The following is a 12,212-nucleotide window of genomic DNA, read 5'->3' as shown; positions in this document are numbered from 1 at the left end:
AAAGAGATCATATTATTTTACAGTGGTGACACAAACACTTCATTTTCTGTTAGGATGCAGTACTCCATTACAGATAGCTGTTAGAAACTAAACGCCTTAAAAACAGGGCTTTCTCCATCTATAATTTCTGTGACCTAGTTTTTACTCATCTCACTGCTAGCAGCCCAGAAGAAGAGCGGATGTGCTGAGCCGGGAGTGGCGTCATGTGACAATCACGGTTTGTGCAACTTCACACCTAAATGGTGTGTCCCTCAAAGTCCAAGATTCACACCCACAGTCTATTAAGAACAGAGAATGAGTCCTGCAACCATCCAGAGATCATAGCTAGAGGAATTCCAAATGGCTGGTACCTGTTAACTGAAGCATCTGTATTAGCCACAGGTGAAGGGGAACGACACGCAGGTGGAGAGGAAATTTCACTGCCGGTTCCCTCCTCCCCAGACTCCTCAGTGACAGGTGACAGCAAAGTGTGACAGCGACCTGCAGTCATCTATCACATAAAATGCAGCCCAAAGGACATGAACATCAGTTAGCTCTGTTAACAAAAGACCTGGTCTGGCACAGGTCAGAACACAAGTAATAATACAGCAAACGTTAGAGATACAGAGACCCAAATCTACATCAAATTCTGTTGTTAGTATTTAAAAGTTTTGTTCTCAAGTGAGTATGACTCTAGGGACCATTTGTAAAACAAACAGGGAAAGGGGGTGCATATCACAATAAAGACTTTGTTGTTTATTATTTTATTTTCCTTTCCTTGATGTCTGTTTGTGTCTTTATAGACAAGTAGAAAAATCATGAATCATACAAGGGAGGGAAGGGTCTACAAAAGAAAACGGGTCTTTCGTGGACATCTCAAATTCTAGATATTCTAGGGAGATAAATGCACCCAAAGTGATACTTTGCCAAAAGAGTCCAGGTATGGTTACGCACTACCTGAGGCACAGCACCTGTGTGTGGGAAAATACACAGCACTTTATAGTTACCAAAATAAGTAAATGCATTTTAGATACAAAGTGATAGGTAAGTGATGTGGCAGAACAGAAATTAATGGAACTTATTTATTTTAATCAAAGCTAAACTTTGGATTTTTCTGTTTTCTTATTTTCCTAATAGTACCTTTTCTCTCTATATTTTATTAAACCTCGTATAACAGAATACACAAACATATCTAGTCAGCCAGTGTTTTAGCTTGGAAAAAACACAAAAAAATATGTGTAGCATGATTCTCCTATCCCTCAGAAAACTAGAAAACTGTGCAAAGGAAAAAAATTTTTTTGAAGGTCAGAGCCTCTCAGTATTATTGCTAAATTATAAACCAATGCGTGGCCAACCTTCGACATATTAAATAATTGAGCCACCTCAAGCAAATAGCTTCCATTTTAACTGTCACTGTTTACAGTATCAAAAACTCTATCAAAAAAAAAAAAAAAAACTGGCCTTGGCCCAAATGTAGTCCGAGAGTTGAGGAGACTGCTCCTCAGTTCGAGCCACGAAGAGGGAACCTGGAGCCACTAGCCAGGGTACAGACAGAAGGGAGCGCGCTGGCTCCCAGCAAACCCGCCTTCGCCCTTACTTACCATGACCACAGAGGGTGGGCCGAGGTCGCGGGAGGAGCTCCCCGTCCAGGTCGTCCGTTCCCTCCGCGAGCCCCTCCACCTCGGTCACCGTCAGCAGCATGGTGGCGTGCTTGGCTTTCATCGTCAGCATCTTGCACTTGGAGTTCAAGGAGGCGATCTGCTCCTGGTAGCCCTTGATTTTCTGAGCCAGCTCCTGGGGAAACATTTTCCCCCCCAGCCGTGTGTCAGAGCAGCATCAAAAGGAAACACAACTAGTAGCGTTCATCTTCCTCCAGCGCTGGCCAATGAAATCGCAGAGCTGCGCCAGGCGGCAGCAGCGGCCGCGGCCGAGAGGCAGGATGTGGACGTGCGAGCGGAGAGCCTCCCGGCCGTGCATCCGCAGCCCGACCACCGCGCGGCGGGGCTGGAATGAGCGGCTGCGCGGCGCGGGCCAGAGCCCCAGCGCCCTGCGCCCGGGGGATTCTGATCCGGGAGAGGCGCCGTGTGCAATCAGGCACTTAGGTAACGTGAAGCACTAGCAACTTTCTTTAAAATGCGTAAAGAATCTGAAACTGCCAGATGGTTCATGCCATGGAAATTAGGTCATGTGATGACTAAAACTACAAAAACATGCAATGCTCAGCTCTTACCGCACGGAATGTATCAAATAGAGCAGTCAACTGTTACCGACCGCGTCCGCAAAAGTAACCTGCATGTCAATTCCTGTGACCAACGGAGTTGTTTTTTTGTAGATAATCTAAATATTACATATGAAACCCTAATTTTTTTATGCATCTTATCCCACAATAAAGTTTTGTACATTCATCAAATTCTCCCTCATGGACTCCATCATGCCTCACATGTTTCTGATGTTTCAAACTAGAGCTTTGAAGTCCAGTTCAAATTTAATGGCTTTTAAATTCATTTGTTGATGAAAAAATGTTTTAAGAGATAGGGGTGTTAAAGCTTTTACCAAGACCTTACTGAAAATATATTCTGGCAGCACGTAGCTCTCAAAAATCTAAAATATTAAATAAAAATAATCTAAAGTGGTAATTCTAAAATATTAAATATTTATTTTCTTACTTAAAAGGTGTATACATGTTTAACAAAAATGAAGATGTGTATTCCAAAACATGAATCCTAAAAGTACCAAACCATTACTTTTTTCCGTTCCTTTTATTTGGCTCTGTTGCCTGAAAAGCTGTCATTTAGTGTTCGCATTGTAACATATTTTGTGGCAAAAACATTAAATGTCAATGTCTTTAAAACAATGGTATGTATATACATATATACACACAGGCATATATACATACTATGCCTGTATGTATATATGTATACACATACTATCATTTTAAACACAGTGACATTCAAACTAGAGCTTTGAACTTGGAAGTTCAGAAACAAAATGACAACAAATTGGTGTATATATATATAATGTGTGTGTATGTTTATATGTATATGTGTAGGTATATATACACAGACGCATGTATATATCATTTTGTTTCTCCCCTCCCAGCCAAAACTGACTAAATGAAAGGAAAAACAACCCAGCAAAACTCAGCCAGTAGCCTGTCTTCTTGACTTCTATAGCACGATAATTTTTCAAGCACGAATTTAAAAAGTAGAAATCATCACTTCTTTAACTTTAGAGCTGCAGGTACTTAATTAAACCTAATAGGGTTTTTTTTTTTTTAAATAGTGATTAAACAGCTACTTACTATTTCTGACCTAGTGCCCAATACATGGTTACTCTATTTTAATTAGCATGCACATATAGAAGACATCTACCAACTCAGTGGAATTCTTGAATTCTATGTTTTCATAGGACAAATCGCTAAGCTTTCTTAATGGCTTGCCTCATTGGGGTAGATTTGAAGAATCTTTGTGAAATAGCATTAGTTTTAGTCCCTCTCCTTTTCTGCCTACATGGATGGCTGTGTCCCCTCTTGCTATACCCTGCAAAGGTGCGTGCCCGTGCTGACAGTGGACACCACCCATCTCCTAAACTGGAGTTCTCAACTTTATTGTGCATAAAACTCATTTGGGTTGTTTGTTAACAACGAAATTCTGGTCTCCACAAAGGATTTTGATTTACTAGGCATTTTATACTTATCCCATATGACTCCCTTGGAGAAATAGCTCTTTAGAACTTTCTTCTGTAAGACTAAAACCTGTCTATATCATAATAACTTTGTGGGTTGGTGATTAAATCTGCTAAATTAAAATGGAGCCCCACTGGCTTAATGCATTCCCTATTCTCAGGAAGCATATGTATTTTTAATTTTTACTGGATATTTCTGAAAATGATTACAAAGGATGAGCATAAAGAGGTGGGAATTTCAGATACAGTGGCTGTTGTGAGTACAGTGGCTACCCCTCTGTGGGCAGTCTCCTGCACTCCGGAGAAGGCCTTGTATGTAAGGTAAAAAGCAAAGAGCCTGAGTATTCTCTCCTATGATTTAAAAGTGGCAGGATAATTTTTTTCAGCTTAAATGCAGCATTTAAAAAATTACAGAAAAAATGTGAATTCCTTAGAAATGAATAAATTATCAATTATTTTTATAAGTTAAAAATTATCCTTCTAGATACTAGATTCACCTCAAAATTGAAATTACATTAAAAGCCGGCTGAAAATACAGGAAAAAAGCAGCCTTCCACATTCTTATGGTAAATCAGGCTTTCTCCACTGAGCACTTCCCTTCCTGTGTTTGTTTTATATGCACAATGAGTCTCACACAGGACTATGCCATTGTTATTATGAACATGTATTCTAAATCACATGGCAAAACTTACAAATGTCTACACTCATGTTTAGAACTGGAAAGAGAAAATGTGAAAAATGAATGTATCACTGAACAGGAGCCTGGAGGACAGTCTACAGATGACTGTGCTCAGAGCCAACTCTGGGACCCTGGGCAAGTCATTTATTTTCCTGGACCGTCATTCTTCTCTTCTATGCAATAAGGTAGCCCAAAGAGTTTCTGCTGCAGGGGAAAAAATCATGGAATTTGAGGCCACAGATACTGGCTTAGAATCTGGTTTCTATCAGTTACTAGATTTGGGAGCTTGGGAAGTCACAAAAATCAGTTTCTGTTTTCTTATCAGTATAATGGAGATGATTAGAAAAAAAAATCCTTACCTCACAGTGGTGTTATAAAAGATAATGTAACAACTTTGTAAACTTTAAAAAACTAAAAAAAAACTGTAGTAATTATAATTATTGTTATTTTAGACAAGATTTTAAAAATATACACTTTCTGTACTATGAGAGAAAAGTTGTTACAACAAAATACTGGATCTTATAAAATGACATTTAAAATAGTTTCAAAATTAATTTGTAATATATAGCCTAATGTATAAATTATATAAACAGTGGTTTCAAATATTTGCATAACATATTTTCACTTAACCAATGGCATAAGAAAATCAATAGTTAACATAGATGATATGTACAGTGCAGAAGTAAATGTAAGTGGGATGTTTGTTTACATCATTTTGTAAATCATATATAAATGTAAGTACTGATGCACTGGACATATCAAGAAATTAAAGAATTGCATTTGGAGAGTAGGTAGTGAGATATTTCATCCTTCAAAGGCAACAATTGAATCTTCTGAGAAACTCACTATGATACTTGGCTTGGAAAAATGGTTTGTTGCTTTTACAACAACAAAGTTAAAACAGAGCAGATGAAGAATAAATATCCACCTTTGGCACAGAGAAATAAGACACCCTTCCCTGCCCTTTTGCTTACCTCAATGCATGATGCTATGAGCCAGTCCCCAAGGGAAAGAGTAAATGTGAGCCATATAGGAATTGACAGGTCAGAAGAGATTCACTGGTAGGTATCAATGGGCCAAGACACTTAAGGTCTATGATCTCTGAGACCAAATCTGCACAAGGAGTGTTCAAGTCCTAAGTTTATAATGAAATTATAAATTCAAGAAAGAAGGCATATTTGAAAATGGTGAAGATGCTAACAGACACAATCTGGAAATCAGCAAAACAACATGGACCATACTCTGATTTTGGTGGAAGCAAATGAAATAACCTGTATTTGAAAAAGCAAATGATTTTGTTTTTCACATGAAATGTTTCTTCTTTTTGAAGAAAGTGATCAAAGCATTAAGGCTTTGAGCGTTGCTGTTTCTAGCAGGCTTTGAATACCAAGTGGACTATGTTTTGGTGTAATTAACTGTGAGAATTTTGGGTGCAGGAGACAATTGGTGGATCCCAGGTGAGATATGTCATCAGCAACATGTAAAGAGGTTTTGGCCTTAAGGGGAAGACTCAGGCTCCTGGGTCTTGGAAAGGATCAGCAAATATAGTGCTCAAAATGCAAAGAAAGTCAGAGAGGCTCCCCAAGAACTGAGCACACTGTGTACGGGACAGGGAAAACTTTTCTCGGTGATTCACTAGAAACCAATTACATGTCCTCAGCAAGCACCTGTGTTCCTGTCTCACCTCATGCCGAGAAATCTGGGCCTGCAGCTCCTGGATATTACTGGTGGCCACAGGTTTGTCCTCAATTTCTCTGTGAGCTCCTTCTATAAGCTCCTGAAGGTGTTGCATTTCTTGCTCATACTGTTCATACTGCACCACAGCCTCCTTTGAAAGAGAAAAAAAAAACAACACACAATTATCTTTCTGTATCAATAACTATGGGAATCATCCTGTGCTGCTGTTTACAGTGTTAACTGGTATTTAGCTGTGTGTCTAGGGAATAAAGAAATGATGGGTAAAATCCCTGGATGACTCAAGTCCTCAAGTTTATGCAGATATTTCAAAGACTTCTCTCTAAAATAGTTTGCTAAGATTATCAACTGACTCAAAATAGCTAAGTGGCTAGATCCTCTCTCTTCTCCCTATTCGTGTTGTCCTGAAAATGGCAATGTTATGGTCAGAACAATGTTGTGGTGGGAAGCAGTATGAAAAACATGATTGCTTCATTTTTCCATATAAGAAATACTAAATATATATATGTAAGGCACTTGTCTAAATGCTGGGGTGGAAGACAAAAAAATGAAGTAAGCGTGACTTCTATCCTCAGGAATTTACTATATAACAAATTACAAGATAATTCAAGGAGCAAAAATAGTTGACCAAGTTGACCATTAGCTATTTAATGAGCAGATATGTATGCAATTTTTGGGTAAAGCAGGTAAAGTATTAGTTGAAAGGAGATATGAGGTGAAGAGTGTCATTCCTTCCTAGTAAATGATTTTTCTCTTATCAGCTAAAGAGATTAAGAGTTAAACACATGGGTGTAACTTTTCAGGCAAGGAAATGCATTTGGTGCATCAATAAGCTGAAATATGAAAAAAGAATTCTGTAAAATATGCTAGCAGTAAAGGCATTTTACAAGGCTTTAGAGGATTCTCAGATGGATAATAAGAGATAAAAATATATGACTGAAGACAAAATTAACCTTTATAAGTTGTTCTTTACTAAAATATATTGCTCAAAGATAGTGTTCACCAAAGGATATTTTTTATAGAGCTTTCCCCAGGCTTTTGTGGGTGATCCAAATGATAGCATTTCATCTCCTTATTTTATATAAGCACAACAATCTGTCAAATTTAACACTCTGGATGTGTTTTGATGGCTGAGCCCACACAATGCTAAGAAAAGAAGCCCATGACTCATTAGCCGTTGCTCTGCCGGCGCGGGGACGGCAGGCTCCTGCGGCAGGTATAGGAGCACATGCCTGCATGAGGTTGCACTGCTGGATGGCGGTGTGCTGTAATCGGCTCGCCTCCTCCTGCAGGTGCAGAGCGGCATGGCAGAGCGGCAAGCTGGTGACCACCTCCTCGGGAATCCGGAGTGCGCTCTGGCAGATCTGCACAGCGTGGACCTTTGGCTTGAGTGACTCCATCTCAGACAACAAGTGCTGAAAGTGCAAGTTCACATTTTACATTTTGTAAAGCACAGGAAAATCGTGTATTTTAATAGCTCATTTCATAAGCCAGAGACGTTTACTAAATTACAGCTCTGTCACGTGTCATAAACATTTTCCAAGGAATTTTTCTTTAATGTATAGAGTACTAAGACTGTAACTGAGTTTAAAAATCATTTTTCCTCACTATCGTCCTTTTTTTGTTTGTTTGTTTGTTTAAATATAGCTCCCTAACTCATTTCCTCTGAATTATTTTTGCTTACCAGTCGGTGAGAAAGTTGCTCCTTGAGACTAAGACGTCCGACTTCTGCAGAAGTCAAGGTTGTCTGGGCTTGCTCCAAAGCAACTTGTAAGTTTTTTAGCTCAGTTTCAAATTTTTTCATATCCTACAGAGTAAAAGCAGTATGAATGTCAGTATATAAGCACTTGAAGTTCAAAGTCATAGAAGAGTAACATTGCAGTCAAGAAGGCATTATCAGAGGTTAAGTACTACATCTCCACTATAAAACCACCATTTTTTTTAAATGATAGACTTTCCAATTTGAATTATTATTATTATTATTATTGTTATATTTTACCTTGGCAGCATCTTGGAGATTCTGCAAACGAATTTTGATCATCTGTCGCAGCTCCTCAGACTCCCGTCCCAGTTCTGCCACTTGCTGAGACATTTTTTCTGTGGAGTACACACTAGCGAGGTATTGTAATTTCTCAATCATCGCTTCCAGATTGCTGTGAATTTCTTCAGATTCTTCTAGCATGGTCTAGAGAGAATTATCAATATTCATGACATTGACAGGTAGGCAGAGATAGACATTTAGGTACTCAATCTGGTGTGATATAAGACCGTCAGACTAGAAGAGAGTGAGATGTTGTTATCCACAGTTCTCATGCTCACTATGGAGGTTCTGTGTGTCTTATTGTGTTTAACCTTCACACCCCTGTGCCTACTCCCTACCTACTATTATCCCCATTTCACAGAAAAAGAAATCAAAGTTTAGGAACTGTCAACTGTTTGCCAAGGCCAAATGTTAAGTGTTGGATCTTAAGGCTCATGCTCTCTCTACTGCCCCAAGCTGCTCCCTGGTGAGGGTCAGGACATGAGCATCCCAGAGCATCAATGCTCTGACATGTTGGGCATCTTTGTCAGGTTGCTGAACCTACTTTTTTCTCATATTTAAACTCAAGAGATGCCTTTCAGCTCTCATTTTCTAAGATCTGAGATGCTTATTGATCTAAGAAATGAAAATAACACAAGAGCATTACAAACAAAAACCTTTGAACACTTGCTTTAGTGAGACAAAGGTGGTAGAAGCAACTTGAGATACCAAGAGGAATAAAACACAGCCCTCATCGTTCAGGATAGTATCATCTAGTGGGACTAATAATACAAATGGATTGTTAACCACATAATACACATCATAGGAGTAGAGTGAAAGAGTAGAAAGGTTAAAGATGACAGAAATGAGACATGCTCCTACTTGCAGGAAGACTGGGAGAAGGAAGAGCATAAGTAAAGGAACAGAGGTGAGTGAGCACAAAATGTGCAGTTACTGGGATATGTGATGTACAAAGAGGAAAAATGGGAGCTGGGACATTATTCTTAGGCAATAGATCTTTATTTTTTTTAAATAAAGTACAGTTTTTTTTCCTCATGAGGAATGCTATATATATATATGCATATATACATATATATGTATATATGCATATATGCATATATGTATATACATACATGCATATATATACTAAAGCTTAGAAAATATTGAAAATATAAAGAAGAAAATAAAATACTCTATAATATGTCAGAGATAACTTTAAATAGGAGATAACTACTGTTACATTTGAGTATATTTTTAGGTAATTGAGATCATAATATATGTACAATATTCCATCTTTCTTTTCCACCTGACTTTAGAACACATGCATTCTCTCTGTGTACTGTTTTTGGCTAAACACGGGCAGCCTAGCAATGTCCACAATAGCCAAACTGTGGAAAGAGCCAAGATGTCCATCGACAGATGAATGGATAAAGAAGATGTATATATACACAATGGAATATTATGCAGCCATCAAAAGGAATGAAATCTTGCCATTTGCAACGATATGGATGGAACTGGAGGGTGTTATGCTGAGCGAAATAAGTCAATCAGAGAAAGACATGTATCATCTGACCTCACTGATATGAGGAATTCTTAATCTCAGGAAACAAACTGAGGTTTGCTGGAGTGGTGGGAGGTGGGAGGGATGGGGTGGCTCAGTGATAGACATTGGGGAGGGTATGTGCTATGGTGAGTGCTGTGAATTGTGCAAGACTGCTGAATCACAGATCTGTACCTCTGAAACAAATAATACATTATATGTTAAAAAAAAAAAGAAAGAAGAAGATAGCAGGCGGGGAAGAATGAAGGGGGTGGAAATTGGAGGGGGAGATGAGCCATGAGAGACGATGGACTCTGAAAAACAAACTGAGGGTTCTAGAGGGGAGGGGGGTGGGAGGATGGGTTAGCCTGGTGATGGGTATTAAAGAGGGCACGTTCTACATGCAGCACTGGGTGTTATACGCAAACAATGAATCATGGATCACTATATCAAAAAAAAACACGGGCAGCCTGAACTAAGGCAGGTAAGGAAGAACTCCTCAAAAGAGTATCTATAGGCTGAGTTCTCTCCTGAGCTTCCGAGAGACCCACAGACAGGCGGTATCCCGCATCCCTGAGGCACTCAGCTCACCCACCTGCCCAAGTCAAAACACCTGGGAGTTGTCCATGGCTCCTCCCTCTCTTTCACCCATATCCAAGAGTCTCCAGAGTCCAGAATTCTAGCTCAGTGATAGCCCTTGATTCTGTCTTCTCTCAACCTCCAAAGAGGGACCCTGTCACTCTCTGTCCTAACACTGAAGCCAACTTCACGCTGTCTCACCTTCATAGTCTGTTTTCCACAGGCTGCTAAATCATCTTTCTTAAAATACAAGCCTGAATTTGTCGCTTGCCTGAAGAATATCTGTCAAAAGCTTCGGAGGGACTGTAGGGTAAAGCCCAAGTTCTTAACAGGGCTTTTGATCTTTTTTCTTCTCTCTCTGTTCTTACCTCTTAAGCTTCTTTCCAGCTCTCCTCCACACCTCCCCGTAGCGTCCCCTCTACTGCACCAGAGCACCCTTCACTCTTACTACTGGGATTTCAACATGCATTTTTGTCTAAAATGCATTTCACACAAGTAGGCAGCCTGTCATTCAGGACTCAGGCCGGACTGACTTTTTCGTGAGAAGGCCTCCTTTAACTTCCCCTAGACCCCAAGCAGTGTGGGTGGAGCATGCTCCTATGGGCTCCCTCAGCACTTTGATCCCTCATTTCCTGCACTTATCACACTGTTTATAATTGTCTAGATCTGTCTTGTGCCTCTTTTATCAACTCCCTGGGGCAAGAACAGGGAATATTCTTTGTATTTTAAATTCCTAGCTTTGGAAAGAAAGCATCCTATAAATGTTTGCTGAATAAATAAATGAGTGCAGGACCTACTTAAAAAAAAAAAAGCCTTGATGGTCATTTTAAAGACTACATTTATACTCTATTATATCCAAAATGTCATTCAGAAAAGTGACTTGACATTTTCTTTAAAATTCCACTATAGGGGCATCTAGGTGCCTCAGTTATGATCTCAGGGTCCTAGGTCCTCAGTCACCTCTGCCTTTGGCTCAGGTCATGATCTCAGGGTCCTATGAACGAGCCCCATGTTGGACTCCCTGCTCAGCGGGGAGCCTGCTTCTCCCTCTCCCTCTGCCTCTCCCCTCTGCTCCTGCTCACTCTCTCTCTCAAATAAATAAATAAAATCTTAAAAAAGAAATTCCACTATAGGGCACCTGGGTGGCTCAGTCGGTTAAGTGTCCAACCCTGGGTTTCAGCTTAATTCATAATCTCAGGGTCATGAGATCAAGCCCTGTGTCAGTCTCCACGCTCAGCATGGAGTCCCCTTGAGATACTTTCCCCCTTTCTCCCTCCCCCTCTACTCACCCCCCCAACTCCCCCACCCTGGCTCACACACTCTATCTCTCAAATGAATAAATAAAATCTTTAAAAAACAAAATTCCAGTATAGTTATTAATACCACATATTTTCTACATTTTGGATTATGGAGTAGTAACATTTTGATGATCATGATACATTTTGCCAATTGTTTTTCAAAAAGTTTTTAACAAGTAACCTTCAGAGTTGAGAGTTCTCACTTCTTTAAATATGAACCTCAAATAACTTTTTTTTTTTTTAAAGATTTTACTTGAAAGAGAAAGACAACGAGAGAGGGAACACAAGTCGGGGGAGTGGGAAAGGGAGAAGCAGGCTTCCCACGGAGCAGGGAGCCCCATGTGGGGCTCGATCCCAGGACCCTGGGATCATGACCAGAGCTGAAGGCAGACGCTTAACAACTGAGCCACCCGGGCACCCCATCAAATAACTTCCAAATGGTGTTAATTTGATAGAGTGCTCTCTCTTTAAATTTTCATTTCTAGATTTCTAATGAGGTTGAATATTTTTTTAATTGTTTAAAACCCATTGTAACTTAAGTCTTGTCTTGAGTGGTATAAGAATGATTCCAGAAGGGTATGCAAGATCGATTAGAAAAGAACGATTATGTACATAGGGAAATTAATTAGCATTTGTTAGAGCATTCCAATAAGGAGAAAATGGGACTTTGATCTAGAAACTTGTCCATAGGAATGGAAAAGCAAATGATTTAAAAGATATGAGTATACATAAATCAGA

At 39.5% G+C, this 12,212-nt stretch overlaps 1 protein-coding gene across 1 annotated transcript in view; it reads right to left on the bottom strand.

Moving 5' to 3' along the window:
- The window catches only part of SYNE1 (spectrin repeat containing nuclear envelope protein 1), a 454,337-nt gene that overhangs the window by 154,097 nt on the left and 288,028 nt on the right, over positions 1-12,212 (bottom strand). The window contains 7 exon segments of the mRNA XM_035728590.1: positions 353-490; positions 1,581-1,602; positions 1,604-1,773; positions 6,027-6,170; positions 7,270-7,452; positions 7,722-7,844; positions 8,037-8,222. Coding sequence (XP_035584483.1) covers positions 353-490; positions 1,581-1,602; positions 1,604-1,773; positions 6,027-6,170; positions 7,270-7,452; positions 7,722-7,844; positions 8,037-8,222 — 966 coding nt within the window.

Source organism: Zalophus californianus, chromosome 7 (assembly GCF_009762305.2).
Source record: "Zalophus californianus isolate mZalCal1 chromosome 7, mZalCal1.pri.v2, whole genome shotgun sequence".
NCBI classification, from domain to species: domain Eukaryota; kingdom Metazoa; phylum Chordata; class Mammalia; order Carnivora; family Otariidae; genus Zalophus; species Zalophus californianus.
This window is presented reverse-complemented; position numbering and strand designations above follow the sequence as displayed.